Genomic DNA, 20,993 nt, shown 5'->3' on the forward strand with positions numbered 1-20,993 from the left:
ACATGGATCTGAATTATTATCATTATTACTATTTTTATTTTTCAATGTTAAACTCTTTGTTCGGTTTGAAATCACCGCCCCTGCTCTTGAAAGCTTTGAGGGTTGAATGTCTGTGTCGTTATTCACATTAATCAAACGCTGCACGCTCGAGCTGAGGGCTCTTATTTTGTAGGGGTTTAACGGTCTTCCTGTCTCCTCGCGGATAACGCGCCGAGCTTGACTGCCGCTGGATGGAAGCGTGCCTTCTCTCGCCGGAAGTGTTGGTCCAGCAGCAGCCAGACGTCCTGACATTGTCATGTGCAATTTGGTCTTTTTGTTTTGCAACACAACATCGGCGTGAAAGGCCGATAAATGGAGAGAGCCGTGTAATAACATAGATTACAAAAAAAAAAGAAAGAAAAGAAACAGAGATAAGTGACTGTATGTTAGGGCTAATGGACACATAAGCCTGGGGCAGATGAAGAGCAATTAACCCACTCAGACCTTTTGGAGTATGGCTAATACTTTATTTACAAATTTCCTGCCACTTTGCCTTGTAACAGGCGCCAGCACGCTTGTCAGTGCTGGCAGGTGAATAGCATCGCTCCTCATACAGCGCGTTTAGCAGGGCCTTCCTTCCACACAGACGCATTCAGCAGCTGCCAGGCAGCTATGTTACGCTGTATTATGTCAGGAGGAGTGTGGATAAAGTGGGACGGTTTCCATTCAACGTGTTCCTCCTGCTGCTCACTTCCCCTCTTCTCCCCTTCCCTTCCTCTCTTTCTGTCTCCGCTCGGCCAAGCTCAAGCGGATGGGTCCCCCTCACACGAGCTGGGTCCTGCTTGAAGTCCTGCTCAGCGTCTGGGATCTGTAAAGCCTCTCGAGACAATACGGATTGTTAGTGGCGCTATATGGACATAACAGAATTATGAATGCATTTCTATAAATGACTTAGGGTTATGTGATGTGACAAAGCAACCATGCAACCTGTTGCTGTTCCGAGAGGGAAGTCATAAAAGCGGGCTGCTGTTAGGCATTAGACTGAGTTACTACCCAGCACTAAAAACACAGCAGCCCAGAGCTGAGTGACAGCTTTAAGAGGTCATTACAGGGCCTGATAAAGCGGCCTTTACATATGAAATGCGTCGCGGGTTAAAGAAACATTGAAGTGGTTGCAGTGAAAGATAAGCGATTATTAAAAGACAGAACGGCAGCTCTAAACGTTAAAAGGTGAGGCACCAAAAAAAAAAAAAGCACAATAACAGCAGCCTAGGGCCCTTTATGTCGTCTCACATGATTTAACTTGTTGGGCCAGTTGCCAGCAGTGATGTCAGCATCTGTCGTATTAATGAGTGTCTCCGCTCCAACATATTATACCTGCAGAATAGCAATTATTATGCAGAGCAGGCGCTTGTTTATTCACAGACCAACTTTGACTTTTCCCCTCCTATTGATTACCTACGCCTCGCTGCAAATGCTCCGTTACAACCCATGCACGAGTGACTTCTCCTTCTCGGCCGGACTCTTCCTCCTGCAGCATGTGAAGGAGTAATAAGGGAGGGGGAGGAGGAGGAGGAGGAGGAGGAGGAAGAGGAGGAGGGTATAGAAAGGACAGGAGCACCCCCCCTTCCCCTCCGCTCCCCCTCCCGCCTTGTCAACTATAATTAACTCTGCCACTGTTGCTCCACTTTGCTGATTTTGCAACGCAGTCAGGGAGTGAAACCACAGCAAAGCAGCATCTCCGGCTCAGAACAAGGCAGACGCAGCTGCTGTGAAGAGGCCCACCGCCAAAGGTTAGTTTACTCTGCGGTTCTCTGTGTTTTCAACACACATATCGTGCGGCTGCAATCACTTACATGCCCCACAGTTCACCTACTATTCGATCAGCTCACTCGGCTCCTCAGCGTGCATTAAATCTCCATTTGTTTTTGGGGGGGGTGTTATTTCCGTGATTTCAAAGGTAGGGAGAATTGGAGAGTGCAGGGACCCATAGATCACTTATCACTATCTTTTTTTAAAAACACAGCAGTTAAGATACTGTGCACTTTGCATAATGCACTCATTTGTGCAAACGTGCATGTACTCGCACAAGATGTGCAAAATCTTGTTCACGCAAGAGAAGCAATTTTACAAAGTAAGGATATTTGTACTAACTCGTGCACAAAATATCTTTTTTTTACACAAGACACTGCGATAATGTGTCAAACCCGGCGTCAGCTTGTGTGAACAACATAGCCGGTATCTTGGTGCAGGATATTTGAATGAGCTCGTGTCGAGTTTTGCTCACCAGATATTATCTAATCCTTTGCTCACAGTCTCTCTCGCGCACAGACGTCCGTGAAATTTGTAAACTTGTGTGCACTTTACGAGCCCACGCGCACAAGATATCGGTCACTTTGTTTGCACAAGATAATGGATTAACTTGTGTGCACAAGTTATCAAAAGCCTTGTTTGCGCAAGACACTTGAACCTGTGTGAAGGCTCCACTCGCGATAGAGCCGCGCATGAAAACCTCTTTGTATTTTTATTTGCCCGCGCAAAATATCGCTAAATGCCGCGCAAACTTGGGTAAACTTGTATTAACAGGTACAAGCGGTCAAACACCTTGTGCCGGTGTGTGCTTGAATATCTCGCTGGTGCAAGATAAGTTCACGTGCAGGTGTGTGCATCTGTTTTCTGGTTTGCCCAAGATAACTCGCGCTCGGATTTTGTGCACAATAATCACTTGCACAGACCCTTGTGTGCTAAACATGTGCGCACAAGATTACCTTATATCTTGTTTTTGTGTGCAAGATATTCGCTTTGAACTCGCAAACGTTAAACACAAGACGAGGTTTGCTAAAACTCCTGCTGTATCTGATGTCTTATTCACACAAGACAGTTTTTTTATTTTTTTTTGTGCGAACCTTTCTTTACCATATTTAAAATAGTGACAAATCACTTTGTGTTCTAAAAATCCGTAAGTTGTGAGAGCAGATACCTTGTAACTGTGTCATCTTGAGAGCAACTAAATTTAAAAATGTGATGTTTTAGTATCGGGGACTCAGAGAAGTATTGATTACCAAATAACTCCTAATATCCGGTGATATTTGACTGTACAAGAGGAGCCTAGGGAGTATTTTGACTTGAGTGAAGGGTCCACTGACTGGCAGCCCTAAATTTGTTGTGAAATAAAAGGAGGATTCTCTATCACAATGTCCATCCACTTCACGGAAATGTAACACCATTCCACAGAGAGCAAGACGTGAAACTCTTCACTCTGGTTTTCCCGTTGCATGTTCACTTAACATTCCTGGGGCTGATTTAATATCCAGAGCGCTCTAATGTCAACCTGCAACAGGTTAAACCTGCCCTGGTTGACATGATGTCTGTGCCTTTCGATAATGCCTTAAAGAAATTTCCATGCCATGTGTTTGATTAGAAACACATCGTGAATACATAAGGAACATACACTCTGCCTTGTGGAACCCCTGAATTCGGATGTGGTTGTTCAGCACGCTGTATGACCTAGTTCTGATAGAGTGTAACCCTCGGCATTTCAAATATTATTCAGGAAGCCAGGCTCAAAAGGTCTGAACGTTTAACCAGTGCCAACGCGCTGCACGACAGTTCAAAACAGTCTGAGAGTATTTCCTGTCTTTACTTGTCTGCGTTGTCCAGATCTCCTGCAGGCCAGGGGACGCTGGGTATTTGGTTTTTTTTACAGAGCTTTCTTCTGCCAGAAATGAAAGAGGGGTTTTTGTCCCCACATTGCACACCAGTCTGGACACAGTGACTCACAGCAGATAACAGTTGTCTGGTTGCACAAATTGAGGCACCTCTCACACGGCGCTTGTGCTCATCAAGCCAAACTCAGAGGCAGAATTTGGCTTAAATAACACAAGCAGATAGACTTCATTCTCAGCATAGCGGCATATGAGTCTGGTAACACTCCATTTGGATTGCATTATGGGACGTTTCGACTGATGAATAATACGTCTGCACGCAACAGGACAGTCCTACAATAAATCATAGCCAAATCCAGCACAAATGATTCGATTGGCTCAGCGGCAGATCCTTGCCGGAGGACAATCAGTTCCCAACAGAGTGACTCCAGACCAGCTTTCAGAAATTCTGTGGGAGGAGGTTTGGATCAGCTTCCAGGCTAGTTAGGTAAATAGGGTTTGGCAACATGTGGTTGGGGGTGACGTCATCTTAGCCTACCTTTGTGGTTTGTTTTCTTGTTAAAAACACACACACACAAAAACACAAACACCAACCTCCCACCAAAGTTCAGAAGAAAGAGGAGATGCTTATCTGGTTTGTCTTTAATTATTACCCTCTGCTGTTAGACATAATAAGCAGCAGCAAGCAGAGCATTTTTTTCTTTCTTTCTTTTTTTTTTTTGCCCTGGGTTTCACTTCTCATTCTGCACATAGCCTGCCTCAGACAAACGGTGTAGGTTGCTGGTATGGAACTAAAAATGAACACCTACAGACGTTAGTCAGGGCAGAAGAAGCACCTCCACCTCCTCTCCTTCATAGTTTCAAACAGAAATGATTCTGTGTTTTGTTTACTTACATGAATAGAAACATCACAGATAAGTATCAGTAAATCACAGAGCTCTCCGTGGTCATTGCGAACATTATCTGTTATCTCCGTTCGGGGAGGCAAAACAAATCGGGCCCTGGTGTTCTTAAAACCCCGTTTTCTGCGAGAGAGCACAGAAGGCAAGCGCGGCGGCACGCGATTACATAACTAGCAAATCTGTGTTCAGTTAACACCGACTAGACAATGTTAGCAGAAAATGTATTTGAACCATCATATTCCTGACCTCGACGATGAGTAACCTTTCACTGTCTAATCATTCTACTCTCTGCGGTGAGCCTCTGACAGCTCATTTCTAACAGGAAGTGGTCAACGAGATGAGCCTCGGCGAGTGAACGCACGCTGGAATAGCACAAACAGTCACATTAGAACAACAGAGACAGAGACGGGCCCGTCACATTACAGCCAGTGTTTAATTGAGTATTCGATGAGTATGTATTCTCACAAGGCATTAAATGTACAGCAAACTAACCACTATCGTCATAAATGAGGAATGGGCTCACTCCATGCCACAGAAATAATACCGTGAATACATGTCCACTGCATGAACACATATCCTGATGCCATGCACTAATATTGACCATGAGCAGGAAAAAAACTAACAAAAAGAAAAACAAAAACAGTGAAAGAAAACTAAATGCACTCACTCAATATGAACATTTTTACATCACATGAAACGGGAATAATACACTCAAACTTTTAGATAAAGAAGATGTTATAAACAATGCAATAACAATAAGAACAACAACATCGACAAGAACAGTAACAGTATTAAAGCTTTTCATGACCATATCAACATTCAGTGTATTGGAAAATACAATCCCAATAGACTCTTTGTATAAAAAAGAAGCTTTTCAAGTCAGCATGGAACAAATAACAGTTCGTATCTCGGGGAGGGGGGGTGGGGGTAAAAGGGTGGATGACTGGGGCGGGTGTGCTTCAATAGATTCCAGAGGGGAGGAAGTGTTGGACGTGTGTGTGTGTGTATGTGTGTGTTGTGGGGAGTGTGTGTGTTTATCGGGTAGGGCGGGAGGAGGGGGGTGGGGGGGGAGCGCTGGAGGACTGGAGCCGGTCTATGTAGCGTAACGTTTGGTCCACTGTTTGGCTATCCTGTCGTGCTCGGCTCTGTTGGTCAGGTACTGTGTGGCGATGCTTCCAACTAGAGGATCAGCTGTAACACAAGAGCAGAAATAAAATAAATAAATGAATAAAAAACCTCGGTGAGACTTGGTGCGGCAGACATTAAACTGTTAACCTTGTGCGGAATATCACATGTGGAGCGGAGTTGTTGACGTGGTTGATGTAAAATTCAATCAACAGGGTGACTTTTTATCCAAAATCCCAGCCGTATGAGACCCTTACGGATGGCTGGGGCTAGACTAGATCAGCCGGGGGCGGAGCTCCACTCGGCCGTGATTGTTCCTTACATTGTTCGACAACTGCAGACACTCCTGAGATTACCAGAAATGAGCAAAACTGATCAACTAAAGCAGCAACTTATCAACTAAATGATGCTGAGTTGCCTTCGACACGGAGCTGACTACTGGATTCCAAGCCTGTTATTCATTTATTATTTTAAACTTAGGATGCCCCAGCTCAGTTTGCCGTTAACCTTCCTCCATGGGACACACATAGACACTTCCACAGTCATTACGGTCCCTTTGGCTGCCTGGGTATTTCTTCCTTCCTTAGGGTGGGGGAGCAAGTCTTAGATCTCAGATTTGGACTTAGATTTGGAACTTGTATATTTTCATACATCATAAATGTTAATATTGAATGCTTCTGTCTAGTCAAATATCCAGAAAACATTCAGTTCCGTTGTGAGACCAAAGAGATTCCTTAATGGTGGCCAAGTTTGGAAAGTGTCAGTGTGTGGACAAGATACACTATATTACCAAAAGTATTCGCTCACCTGCCTTTACTCATTCTATGAACTGAAGTGCCATCCCATTCCTAACTCATAGAATTCAATATGATGTCGGTCCACCTTTTGCAGCTATTACAGCTTCAACTCTTCTGGGAAGACTGTCCACAAGGTTGAGGAGAGTGTTTATAGGAATTTTTGACCATTCTTCCAAAAGCGCATTGGTGAGGTCACACACTGATGTTGGTCGAGAAGGCCTGGCTCTCAGTCTCCGCTCTAATTCATCCCAAAGGTGTTCTATCGGGTTCAGGTCAGGACTCTGTGCAGGCCAGTCAAGTTCATCCACACCAGACTCTGTCATCCACGTCTTTATGGACCTTGCTTTGTGCACTGGTGCACAGTCATGTTGGAAGAGGAAGGGGCCCGCTCCAAACTGTTCCCACAAGGTTGGGAGCATGGAATTGTCCAAAATGTTTTGGTATCCTGAAGCATTCAATGTTCCTTTCACTGGAACTAAGGGGCCAAGCCCAGCTCCTGAAAAACAACCCCATACCATAATTCCTCCTCCACCAAATTTCACAGTTGGCACAATGCAATCTGAAATGTACCTTTCTCCTGGCAACCTCCAAACCCAGACTCGTCCATCAGATTGCCAGATGGAAAAGCGTGATTCATCACTCCAGAGAACGCGTCTCCACTGCTCTAGAGGCCAGTGGCGGCGTGCTTTACACCATTGCATCCGACGCCTTGCATTGCACTTGGTGATGTGTGGCTTGGCTGCAGCTGCTCGGCCATGGAAACCCATTCCATGAAGCTCTCTGCGTACTGTACTTGGGCTAATCTGAAGGTCACATGAAGTTTGTAGCTCTGTAGCAATTGACTGTGCAGAAAGTCGGCGACCTCTTTGCACTATGCGCTTCAGCATCCGCTGACCCCTCTCCGTCACTTTACGTGGCCTACCACTTCGTGGCTGAGTTGCTGTTTTTCCCAAACGCTTCCATTTTGTTATAATAGAGCTGAAAGTTGACTGTGGAATATTTAGGAGCGAGGAAATTTCACGACTGGATTTGTTGCACAAGTGGCATCCTATGACAGTTCCACGCTGGAATTCACTGAGCTCCTGAGAGCGGCCCATTCTTTCACAAATGTCTTGTTTCACAGTCTGCATGCCTGAGTGCTTGAATTTATACACCTGGGGCCAGGCCAAGTGATTAGAACACCTGATTCTGATCATTTGAATGGGTGAGCGAATACTTTTGGTAATATAGTGTATAAACGAACGAAGTGTTGGCTCAAACACGCTCAAGTATGATAGTAGGAAGCTCCCTTAATGTTGTCCCTGTCAATGGCACGACTAAAACACAACGTATGCGACTTCACAGCTTGTTCCAAAATGTGTCTCAACTCCCCAAGTCATGTCATGTCATGACGTACACACAGAAACTGTCACGATGTCCTACTGCGCCTCAGATGACGTTGATGTTTATTTGCCTACAAAGTGTGATTGGATTTTTCTCCCCCTGAGTCTGACCTACTGTTGTTTAAATTGACCATCAAGGTTTTATGTCATTCAGGACATTCGGCAATTCACATCAATAATCAATGTGATTCTTCAGCTTTATTAGGTTGTCAATAGGATCCAAATGATGATGATTCTACCTTTTTAATACTGCCAAATGCATGCTAGTATTTATATGTACATATAGTGCTGTTAACAAAACATTGTACTCAACGTTGTACACCTTTAAGACTGCATGCTGCACAGCCAGTCCTTCCAACAAGGTCCTTTCGCGGGCTGTGGTCTTTATGGCTCTTACTATGACCTTAGTGTTGTACATGTTAATAAAGGAAGGGACGAAAGTCATTTTAAAATGATTGAATGTCACTTGGGTACTCTATGTCGTCTGGCAGAGGGTAAACGCTCAGAGTGGAGGACACGGGATGGGTCGGCCAGTATTCTCTGCTTGTTTAAATCAATTGATGGGACTGGTATTCTTCTCTGTGACCTTCATGGCGGTCTGAACAAGACAGGCTTTTTTCTTTTTTTTCAGTGACAGGTCAAGAGAAAAGACTTTGATTATCAATGCAAATTTCCTCACAGGGAGGCGCTGTATAGTCTTATGGCCTGAGGGACAAACGACCTCCTCAACCTGTCCGTGGAGCAGGACAGAGACAGCAGCCTGTCACTGAACGAGCTAACTCTGCCTGTCTGTGGTGTCGTGTAGAGGGTGGTGGACATTGTTCACGATGGACCAGAGTTTGTTCAAGGTCCTCGCCTCTGCCACTGATGTCAGGGACTCCAGCTCTGCCCCTACCACAGAGCCCGCCTTAGGTATCCAAACCCAACCAAACTTTATCCCACAACTGTAACAGAAGTGGACCTATAAGACGAGACGAGCCACTGAGTCGACACTAGAGTGTAAAGTCTTTGGTGGTAATAACATGAGACTGGTGATCTGTCTGTGACATTTTAATATTATTTTCTAAACACTTCATCCGGGGCTGCCAAGCACAGAGGGATTTACCAAAAGCATGTGAATGTGCCCAGTGTGGAGCAAGAATATTCACAAGAAATTTCACAGACATCTGTCCCTCGGTTTTTAGAGACACTGGACCTCGTCATGACCACACAAACGCATAGCTCAGATTTCCTCAGGGAAGTGTGAGATCAGCATCACCCTTCAAAATCCACATCTGTGTGAGCGATGTTTTATTTATAAGGACGTAGAACACACTAACACAAACAGCCGCACGGCGCTGTCTCACATCCAATTACCTGCCGAGCGCATCGCAGTCTAAAGTGGTGGAGAAACCAGCCGATTCTCCGGCCGACCACCTCGGCTCATCAGAATGCATAGAAATTTTATGACAATCAGTGAAAACCGCAGAAAAGCCGTAAGTCAAACAGACGGAGCGCCATCACTCCTGCGGTCTTGACGTCAGGCTTGTACCGCGTGACGTACAGCGCGCCTGACACTTTTATCGACAGCAAAGTGAAACGTACGCGCCGCTGTAAATCAGAAGGCGATCACGGCGGGCTCCCTCTGCGGTTCTGTGTCGTCCCGTCTGTTGATACACAGCACACCTCTGGTCAGTCAACAGGCGTCTATAGCTCCTCTATTGATTGTGGCCCTGGTCAATTTCTCAGGGAGGTGACAGAGAGAAACAAATTCCTCGAGACACACACATACTCTGCTCGGCTTCGGAGTGTTTCCTGCGGGGGCTCAGCCTGCTGACGGAGCAGCGTGATCAGCTTGGCTGAACAAGCAGCACAAACACCCCTCTGCAATAATCCCTGCTGGGGTTTCAATGATGGAGGTTTTTACAGGCTTATAAGAATATTTCTGGATGAATGGAGCCTTATATATTATGACATTCTAGCTTTAAACAGGAAGTATCTGACCTCATATTTCAGCCCATTCAAGAAGATGATTGTTTTTTTTTCGATCCAAGTGGAAGCTCCAGTCAAAGACAGACAGGAAGACAGAAGTCCTCTTGGAACCGATTGTTGGGGAAAGCTTCTGAAATATTTTTTTGGTCAAAAATCATGATGTCATGGACTGCATTCTTTCAGTAATACGCAAATTAGATGAAAATTAAGTGTTATGCAAATTTTAGGAGTCACGCTTTGACTTATTTGCTATGTCTGTTTCCATTGCAGTTTTGTCACATTTTGTGGATACACATGGTTACACAAATGTTTTCCCAGCTCACAAAGTATTTTTTTTAATGAAATAACTAACTCTAATTTAAAAAATGATCACATAAAAACTGGATGGAAGTATGTGTCTGCTTGTTTTGTGCTCATTTTCAGTGGCAGGCCTTTCCGACCACTTTCAGATTTGGCCATTCTGACAACAAAAATACTTTAGATTGTAGAGGCGTCGGACACTACTTGGTAGATGCTATTTTATTTCAAGTGCACCCCATCATTTACTACAGAGACAGGAGGCTATTTGCCGTGGTCACCCAGCATATAGTGAGTTTGATACATGCTGTATGCTGTGAGGATGTGAAAAGGTCCAACAAATATTTGACAACTGCGAGACAATGAATCAGGCTTGTTAAATAGCTATGTAACGTAAAAAATGTAGGAAAAATTTGTAACCGTGGCCAGATCTCTACAGTTTACAATAATAGTAATGATCTACTTTAATAATGGGACTTTAATAAAACTGCTTACAAATCCAACATTGCTTGGAAAAACCACCATGATGCCACTTCTTCACTGGAACCCAGACTCATCAAATGATTTAAAGAATGTAAGCTGGTTGAACTAAAACGAATAATGTCATTATCTACTGGCACTGAAGCTGGTGTGCGTCTGTGTAGACAGACAACAACCCACAGTGAATTACAGCTGCTGCTTGTTCTCTCTGGATCCAAAGAGGCCAACAAGAACCATTACATTATCCCAAAGCATTACAGCATTATCTACTGAAGTCGAATAACCGAATCATAGGTGTAAATCTAATACCCTCAACCTGGTTATCATTTGAGTTTATTATTAACTCTTGAGGCTCCATCAGTAACTGTGAAATCAGATATTGTTGGGTTCGAGAAATTGGTGGGGCTTCTCTTTCAGTTTAACTTTCATACGCAAAATGTCAATAAGACCTCCAGTATTTGGAGCGATCACATTGTAAATGTTGGATGTGTAGCCTAAGCAGCCTAAACCTGTTCAAATGATATTTATTTGAGTGGTGCTAATATTTTATGCAGCTCATCTCATGTCTGGATTAACACTACGGGCTGTGAACATCATTGGACTTCCAGTACATGCGGCTTTTGTAACTGAATTTTTATGAATGACTAACCAACTTTAGGGAAGTACAAGTTAACGGGGATTCTATAAAGGCAACAACAGTCTTTGTCCAAATGCCTATGTGGTTACCAGATTATGATTTTATTCTGTCCGTAAGATAAGGACTGTAGGGGCCATAATACAGACATGTTTGAAGGTATACTGTGTAAAGTCTAACTGAAAGGTGTGGCTACATATAGGAACCTATCAGGCCAGGTGTTGCACTCGGTAGGGAAACAGTTTTGGACTGCTGAAGCGCCATTTGGCTGCAGGAGTTTTGGACAGCTCATATACGTTTGCGGTATGTGGTTATGTGTTTGAGTTCTGTGGATCCGAGTCATCAAATGCCAAGTTTTGTCTCGGACTATGTTTATTCATTTGAAGGATCACAGCCTCAATTAAGAGTCCCGGCGTGGTAACACTTCAGCAGCTTAACGAGTTGGCTTAGCTTCTTTAAGGACTTCTTTATTTGTCAGACGTATTAATCTATCCTTCTATTAATTTAATTTTTCTTAACACTGTCATTATCTTGAGAGGCTGCAGGGTTGAATGCGATCATTCAGCGAGTAAGAACGTGTGGGCTGGAAGTTTCAGTTGTTTTGAGTGGGTGCACAAAAAAAAAAATAAAAAAGACTGCCGGATGAGTGAATAATCCTAATGAAAAATGTTATGCTATATGAATTAGTCAGAGTAGAATAAATTTGGAACTCTGACCATTTTTGAAACATCGTGTTTGAAGCCACTTCATTTGCTGCACAGAAGGAAAGCAGGAGCTGCAACATCTGAGGGCATACAAGCCTACAGCAGTTTGTATCTCTCATACTTGCCTTACTTTAAGTCAGGGACACCCTTAAAGTATTATGTATTGAAGTCAAAAACGGCTCCTATACTATGAAAAGCTGTAGGAACATCAGCAGAGACACAGTATATGATCAAGCCCAGAAACCAGCAACAAAAATGTTCAGGAATCCCTATGACTTTGTTAAAAATTTACAATTTTTTTGGACGTTTCACAGAGGTTGAGCCCAGAACTGACAGGAAAAAAGAGATGCCGAGCGAGAAAGGCCTCAGGAAGGATTTGGGCCCTAGATACTAGCTCTGACAACGCGTGTGGCTTAGCCGCAACGAGCCACCAGGATGCCCCACGTAGGAATCCGCTCGTGGGACGGTAATGCAGGGTTCAGTGTGGCGTGACGGCAGGGCCAGCAGCCCCGGGAGGGTTGATTAACTGTCATTCCATCCTCTTCCCCCGCTTTAATGAGCTTCATGCCAATGATCTCCGCCTGCATGGGAAAGGAAATCTTCAGACGGAGGGTGGCGCAGAGATATTTTTAGGTTATCCAGATCGAGGGCCCACATTCAGCACTTGAGGCGGGGTTTTAAAAAAAAAAAAAAAAAAAAAAAAAACTGGTGAGAACTGTCGTGAGCGGACTGATTTTGATGAGGCAAGAAGCAGAAAGAAGAAGAGATAGCGCGTGGGCAAAAGGGGAGGGGGGGTGTTATCATTTTTGTCTTCTTTTTTTTGGCAGGGACTGGGTGTCTATCAAATCCCTTTTGTATCATACTTTAAAGACATCGACTCATTTCGCCAGAATTCGAGGAGGAGGAGGAGGAGGAGGATGAGGAGGAGAGGAAAAGCCACTCTCATTTTTTGCCCATGGAAGGAGAATCTTCGCTGCTACGATTATCAAAGAGCAATCCCCGCAGAGAGGACACAAGCTCTCATCAGAAGTCTTCACAATCCGCACCATCGCTTCCCAACCCCCTCCTTCCTCTCTTCCCTTTCTGTAACCATCTCATTCCCCACTCTTCACGTCTGAAATCACCTGTCAGTCTCCTGCCCTCTACCTACCTTTCAAGCTCTGGCACAATCCTTGCCAGTTCCCTTACTCTGAACATCACCGTGGTGCTATTGGACAGATTATAACAGCTGCTTTTACCACCCCTCCTTGCTCGATTGAACGCCTTATACCAACATATATTAAACGCACTGGTAGTGAAGGTCCACTGGAACAAGGTTTAACTGGTCAATAAAAAGCAGACTGCTCTTCCAGGGGAGGTCTTTGTGCTGCTGATAAACTGGGCCATAATAGCTCTAATTAGCTTTAGAAATGTTGACGTCTTGCCTTAGTGAACGCCGTCAGCTGTTTACAGGATTGTGTTTAGCCAGCCAGTGTTAGTTAAATATTGATTGAATGGCAGTGAAGGGAGCAGGAGAGCCCAGGAGGATGAATGCAAACAGTAAGTTAAAGTAGTTTTCTCTGCTTCTAATGACTTACATTTATCTTGGAGCATTATTATTATTATTATTATTATTATCACCATGTAGCTGTTTGTTTTTCTCTGGGTTGGGGCCTGTTCACACATTCCGATCACATTTTTCATCAGGTCTGATTATCCTCTGGTATATTCAGGTCGGGTCTGGCTGTGCTTGGGTGTCTCATTTTTGAAAATGAATGCACGTCAGGTTTGGAACGGCTTTCCGCGGGTCCTTATCGTACCGGGTCCACAACGTTGGTATGCGCGACACGCGGCATGCATACACGCCGATCGGTAGGGCGTCGGTCACTCGTGTGCAATGCTACGAACGTCTTTCAAGCGGTCCAGGAGCCTGAAAACGTGTGTTATCGTCACCGTGTTGGAAATACCTGGCACCTCGCTCCTCCTTTATGACAGCCTGCTTTTCACTCTGCCTTTCAGTGTGGACAATGTGAACAGCTATCAGCATGCTGTCTGAAGCCGCTCCTTTCAAGCACAACTTGGCCATCGGGTCGACCTTCTTTAAGCAAATCTATGCCGTGTTTTTGGGAAAAAAAAAAGCCTGTCGCATATGTTCAAGACTCAGGGGACACTGGGGTACTTGTCTGTCACATGAATTAGCTGTCATGTCTTAATTAACCACCTACTGTTACTGTATATAGTTTAGCACATTGCTTCTATATGACCAATGTTTCCCGACCTGTCAGCCATAAGACATCTTTATGCTAATCATCAAATCCTCTTTTTCTGTGTCCTCTATGTGACATATCATCATATCTAATTCAAGAGTATTATTAGCAATAACAGTATTGCGCTGCTCAGCCCTCAGTGATGGATGGACGAGCTCCCAATGTTGAACACATTAAAACAATAGAAATAAATGTGTAAACTGAGTTTAATATCACAAATATTAGCCCGTCTGATTAAGAAGAAAAAACTGGGTGCGTAAAGATGTTAACATCATGCATGATCAATTTGACCAAGTGTATTGTCTAATCTTGCTACCTTGCCCCTAGCTACGTTTCTATGACACACAGCAAGAACCACATCTAAATTTCTTGCAGATTAGATCAGATCAGATTAAAATAAAGGCAACAGCTGAAAAAGATTAACGAGGAGAGAAACATGCACGCCATTCTCTTTCCACTTCTCTTTAATAAACTGTGTTTAAAGGCCATTTTATATTATTTTATGCTGTGGGAGAGATTGTTTTGGTTCCCTTTATAGTATTCCTGTTTTGTTGCAGTCATAATGCAACACTTATGCTGTTTAACAAAGACAATTTTCCGGATGCTCCAAAGCCATGAAGCGTGCAGTGTTAGACATTTCAGATTCAAACCAGCATTGTTGTCATCACAACAGCTGCCCGTCTATCCTCTTAGGATATTAATGGTGCGCTGCAAAGAGCATGGCTCAAGCCTCAGAGTGACACACTTCAATGTACATTATCAACGCAGAATGCACATGTCAGTCAACCTGTCACAGGTAAAAGTGGAGGGAGATATGACAGCCTGTGTGTGTGTGTGTGTGTGTGTGTGTGTGTGTGTAGCAGCTCTCACCAGGGTTGCAGTCAGTGAGCAGGGAGCAGATGGACAGTAGGACCTTGGAGATGGTGAGCGCAGGACTCCAGTTGTCCTTCAGGATGTCCAGACAGATCACCCCCTGACTGTTGATGTTGCAGTGATAGATCCTCGTACGGAACGTCACCTGGGAAAAACAGAGGGAGGAGATTAGCTTCATTTTTATAGCAAACTTATCATTTGCTCAAGCATTTTCTTTCAATTTTCAAGTGTCAGACCTCAATTCAGGGATTTAGGGCAATGTCTTCCCAAAAACACTACAGCATGCTAGTTGCACTGTTTCTAATGTGTTCAAGCAAAGCAAAAAGTATTGTCACTAGGCTCCATCCCTTACCAATAATGTACTGGTTATCAACAATATCATGGGAATGGTGCTGTATATAGAGGCGCATCCCTGTTTAATAGATTTTGTTATACTGTAAACACCTTTTAACTGAAGCAGCAGTTCTCAGTAGAAGCAGCGATTTTCTTTTTTCTTTTGACTGCTTGGGGGCAGCACGGCAGTAAACATAGCACTGCTATATACTGTATCATTCTTCTCTCACATTAGTTATTTGATGCATTGCTTATGCAAAAGTATTTATTATTTGGCTTATATAACTTAAGGACAATAAGTAGCCTGGGTGGGCAATGACTTTATATCATGAGACAGTAGCTTCTGCTTGTTTTGTTTATGACTGTATCGAGTGATCGTCTCGCTGTGTGCAGATGAAGCAGCTCTGGATCCAGACGCACGTCTAAAATGTTATTAAACAAATCTGATGATTACGCATCCTTGGCGCACCAGTGATCACCGAGAGCTTTTTAATTTCACCTACATGCACAACAAGACCAATTTGCGTATCCTTTCTCACAGCGAATAACTGTGGATGACTGCCAATGTGGTGACTAACGCAATAATAAACATCTGGTTTATCACAACTCCATCTGTGACCTTTCCATGGTAAATGCACAAGTCACACTAAAAGGAAATCATTGGAAAAGGTGCTGACTGAGAAGAAGCACAGCTGCTCCTCTCCCTAAGTCGATGACACACACTTCATCCTCTGGTGCAGTATGAAGGTGAAGCTGCTAGTCCCTGTGGGTCTGCCTTAGTCAACACTGAAGTGAAGAGAGCCTCCCGTGTTCAGTAGAGCCAAACATCCGCACAAGGAGCACAACATCATTAAGGGGCGACCTTTGACCTTTCGTCTTCCTCAGAGCTGAGGCTGCTGGCCAGGAATGGCAATCTAGGCATGCTAGCTCCTTTTCTTTTCTGCTCGCTTTGTGGAAATAAATGGAGCCTGACCTGCATTTATTTCCTCCCTCCTTAATCCTCTCATTAACTCCCCATTCTTCCTTTCGCATGTCTTTCTTATAAGACAAAAACAACATTCGCATGCGAGCTGAAACCCTCCCTTCCCTGCGTTCCCGCATCCATTACTGAGGGAATGGCGACTGACTCGTGACAGACAGAGCAATAAACAGGATGCTTTCCATTACAAGAAAGGATTTCCAGAGATGTGACAAGGAAAGGCAAGCAGGCAGGAGACGAGGTGATTGATGGTGACTGGCTGAGGGCAGGTCCCGTGTCTGAGTCGCTCCTCTTCTGTTCCTACACCTCCGCTGAGACGGGTTAGCGGCGGCATGCTAATGCTAGAAAGCCCAGCAGCCATGAAACAGATCCCCGGCTAGTCTGTGTGGTCTCATTAACAGGCGCTAATCCCATCATGGCTGATGCTAATAGATTATGATGCTGTCTCCAAGTGACAAAAGGTACAAGTCTAATCCAACGTCCCCTCCTTATTATGGATTCATCCCTCAGCCTTTAAACACAACCAGTCTATGCTGCGTTCAGTCTCTCTGGACTGAATGCAGCTTTCACAGAAAATGTATATGTATTAAGTAAATGTGATGGGTGCTAAGCACTGTTGCCTCATTTAGAAGCAGACCGCCACCACCAGTGACATAAAACACATGCTTTACATTATGTATATAACTATTGCCTCTTTGTACAACCAGCTTAGGCACAACAAGACAAGCATTCTCTTAGATTCACATCTGGGGTCCAAGTTCAGTCTACTTTGTTCAGTTTTCTACTTTGGCCATGGCCACGGGTGTGAGTGTGAATGGTTGTTTGTCTCTTTGTGTTAACCCAGTGATAGAGTGAGAATCTGTACAAGGTGGACTCTACATCTCACAAACATCTACAGGATGGATGGATGGGTGGATGGATAGTAAATGCAGTAGCCTCCAGAAATGATTTTTTAATGTATTTGGCGATGTGTGCACTAGACAAAATGCAAAGCATTTATATTCCAAACAGCAATTAATGGGAATTTAACCAGCAGCTACTGTTATCAGGACGTAATCATGATTTTTGTTTTTTGGCCATTCAGAGGAAGACTTCCCCCACCAGTGACATTTAACACATGCTTTACATATGCATAGAACTATAGCCTCGTTATGTAACCAACAAAAGCACAACAAGACAGGGGATTCTTTTGGATTCACACCTGTGGTTCAAGTTCAGTACTACTTTATTTTGATCTCGACCGGCTCCTGAAAAGAGATCTGGCTGTTTAACTGATGAATGCTCTCTAATGTTCACCAGAGACATGCTAACCATGTCTGCTGCTGTTGAGCAGGTAATTTGAATGAAGTACCATTATTATCTGGGGCAAAAGAAAACCTCAACTGACTGGATTAAGAAACTTTGTATTATAAAAATGTGAACTTAACTAGGACAACTGCACTGGTTAGGAACGAGCATATTTGAAAATGCAGAATTATGGATATTATTTAATCTGCTATCATGGTCTATGCACTTTAATATCAAGGTGCAAATGTAAACATCCTGATCATACATCATGCAAGTGATAAACTTTTATCCATAAACTAACTGAATGAAAAAGGCGTTGTCAGTGTCACCCTTTCACCAAACACCTTAAAAATAAGATGATTATAAATCCTGAATTACCACAATTATCAGTCTCAGTGACTAACCAAAATGGTCTAATACAATCAGGAAAATAGACAGAAACATACATCCTACTCTTGACAACATTTATGATTTTACTTATCACTCTTCCTCAGGGTGACTGTAAATAGGAGTCTTTCTAATGACTCTGCAGGCCAAAAAGCTTCCATACACATTTCATAAGGACCACAATTGGCTGTGATAGAGCATTCTCCTCTATCATTAAAGCAGTTCTGTTCATATCCAGTGTCCACACTTAATAGTCATTCGAGCAACTGTAATGAAAAGAGAGCGAACTGAATCACGGCGTTATGGCAAGGCAGCCATCGTGGCATATTTTAAATGAGACAGAACAGAACCGTTTGGTTTAATACACTGAATATATTGAATCGTCTGAGTCTGGCTTTATGGCGCTACATGGCATGTTAAACAGCCTATTTCACATGTTTGAAAATGAGACGGACGTCATGCAGAGGAAGATAAAGTGTGCACTGGAATTTAGTTCAAAGCCATGAGGAAATTAGAGTTGATGGAGGGGCATAATATTAGTTAGAGGAGTCTAATCTCTCAGCCTATCATTGGGTGTCTGTGCTGAACAGGTCCTTGAATGTTGGGCCAAAAACGCAATTACTATAGCAACGTTCTTGCCGTCCTCAACTTCTATCTTAGAGTATCAGTGTCAGCCTTAACCGGCCTTATCGTCCTAACATTAGTGAGTGAGCCGGTGAACAGCTGCAGCTCTCAGATTGGTGGCTGCGACTTGGTGAGCTGCTGGATGGCACAGCTCACAGCCAGACTGGAAAAACAAGGCGGCAGGAGGCCAGGAGTTTAGAGGAGCTCTGTTTCCCCCTCGGTGTGGACTACCAGGAAGGAGGCGGTTTGAGGCGCTCAGGAGGAGACAGGCTCCCAGCTTGTCCTGAACGTTGTTTCTCTTTGGGAGTCATGTTTGACACTAAACTGCGGCTCAAATACCCAGGGCTGTAACATCACTTCCAATAACTTAAAACTGTTGTAAAGGTACTTCTGTTATTTCAGCGGGAAATCACACAGCATGTCAGCCGCAACTGTTTAAGTTTTATGTATTGGACAGGGAAGAATTTAAGCCACTTTCTTTATACATTCTATTCTATTAGTCGAGCCAGGTTATGATACAGTGCATGAATTCTGGTACTGATACCAACAGTATTTTAGCTCCAACTGAGGATGTTCTTCTACAAACGTACTTTGCTCCTTTTTGTTATTGAATATATTCAACCCAACGGAACTTCTTAAAGGAAACAGACACGTCCCTCCTGTTAGAAGAAATGACTCATAGCCGGTCTTCTTAACTGTTTACTGTTTCAGAATGCAGTGTTACAGGCTGCATGGGGGACACAGTCGTTGTAAACGCATGCTTGTTAAGCAAAAGTGTGAAATATATCAGGGATTTTTGATATTTCACATAGACATATGTTCTCTATGACAAATTTCATTTGGTTGATGCCAATGGGCAGGATCTCCCATGGACATAACTTTTTCCAGGTCGATATTTGGCTTAATAGGAGTGATTCCACTGCAGATATACATTATTTTCTAGGTTTCCGAATACTGCCACATACCTGTGGCCAAATCATGTACACGAAACAGAAATAATGGCAGCAACAAAGAGTTAACTCATGAAAGAATTAAATAGCGGTCATTTAGACGGAGAAAGAATGGAAATGGTAATGGTTACAAGGATGTAACCACGTGTCCTACTGGTAATAGCTTTGGTCTCAAACTGAGACTGCCAATATTGGCCCCTACAGGATAGTTTCTTCTTAGTTTTGTATATATTTTTCTTGAACTACAGAAAAGCTTATTAAAATATATGGTTTGATTTTTGTTAAGTTTGCTGTGAATGTCGATGTCCAGAGTGCTAATATTTCTGACCATCTTATTTTCTTTCATCAACCTCCAAACCAAATCTAACTTAGTAGATTAAGTACAGGTAGCTCTTTGCACATGGATGTCTCATTGCCATTACGATGCGCTGTTACAGTGGACGAAAATATGTAGACCACATGTAAATGTAGGCTATTCTTATTAGTGTTTGTGCTGTTAGTAGTTATTTAGCTTTGCCCGTGCCTTGGAAAGGACTGTACGAAGAGCTTCTTTGTTTTATTTGACCAATGCATAGCATCATCACACAAAGTCAGTGCAGCACTAGATTGTTAGAGTACTGCACGCTAGCCTGTCTCTGTATCTTCATCACTGGTGTAATTTCCATAATCCTCCATTCTGTACTCACTGTCAGCAAAGTGCACCCAGACTAAATTGCCCATATTAAAACAAGCTAAGCGTGGCAGATATTTTCCTGTTTGCTTTTTCACCTAATTTTAAAACATGTCTGCAACTAGTTTTCTCAGTCAGACTTAAGACCAAAACCCAGGGCAAAAACAGCAGCACATCTCAACCAAGGGAGGCGGCAACCGCTGCCAGCCGGTCTACTATGTAAATAGTGGCACACACTTGCATCAGCGGGAACACGCGCACGAGGGTGCGCGCACGCACACCGCCTCTCTCGTTCTGAGACAAACACACAAACCCACAGCCTCACTGGAGGGAAGCCAAAGGCGGCTGAATGCTTTCAGCGGCAGGCTTATCAGGGGGAGCAACAAAACAAGGAACACCTCAAGGAAAAGTCTGATGATATTTTTTCTTTTTCGTATTGTCACCAAATCCTATGAAAAGACTCAAACCAACAATGAACTGATCCTACAAAATAACATTGCCTGATACGTCTCTGTGCCACAGAGCTACATCATTGGCAAAAAAAACACATCTCATTGTGACATGTCTTTATTTATTTATTTATTTATTTATTTATTTATTGCTACCAGGAACACACGCACTGTAGCTTATTTTGGGTCCTCACAAAATTGGAATGTGGAAAATACCGGACCCAAAAGAAGACTTAAGCCATTTTTAAAGATAAAAGCA

General features: G+C 43.5%; 1 protein-coding gene across 1 annotated transcript in view; it reads right to left on the reverse strand.

Moving 5' to 3' along the window:
* Positions 1–4,944: 4,944 nt before the first annotated feature.
* Positions 4,945–20,993, reverse strand: part of LOC311501605 (ubiquitin-conjugating enzyme E2 E2) — a 60,960-nt gene continuing 44,911 nt past the window's right edge. Inside the window, exons 6-7 of the mRNA XM_084563531.1 lie at positions 15,053–15,200; positions 4,945–5,737 (exon numbers count right to left, since the gene is read on the reverse strand). Coding sequence (XP_084419657.1) covers positions 5,640–5,737; positions 15,053–15,200 — 246 coding nt within the window. The 3' untranslated portion in view covers positions 4,945–5,639. The remainder of the gene's footprint in view (positions 5,738–15,052; positions 15,201–20,993) is intronic.

Source organism: Chelon labrosus (genome assembly GCF_963514085.1).
Source record: "Chelon labrosus genome assembly, chromosome: 16".
Taxonomy (NCBI): domain Eukaryota; kingdom Metazoa; phylum Chordata; class Actinopteri; order Mugiliformes; family Mugilidae; genus Chelon; species Chelon labrosus.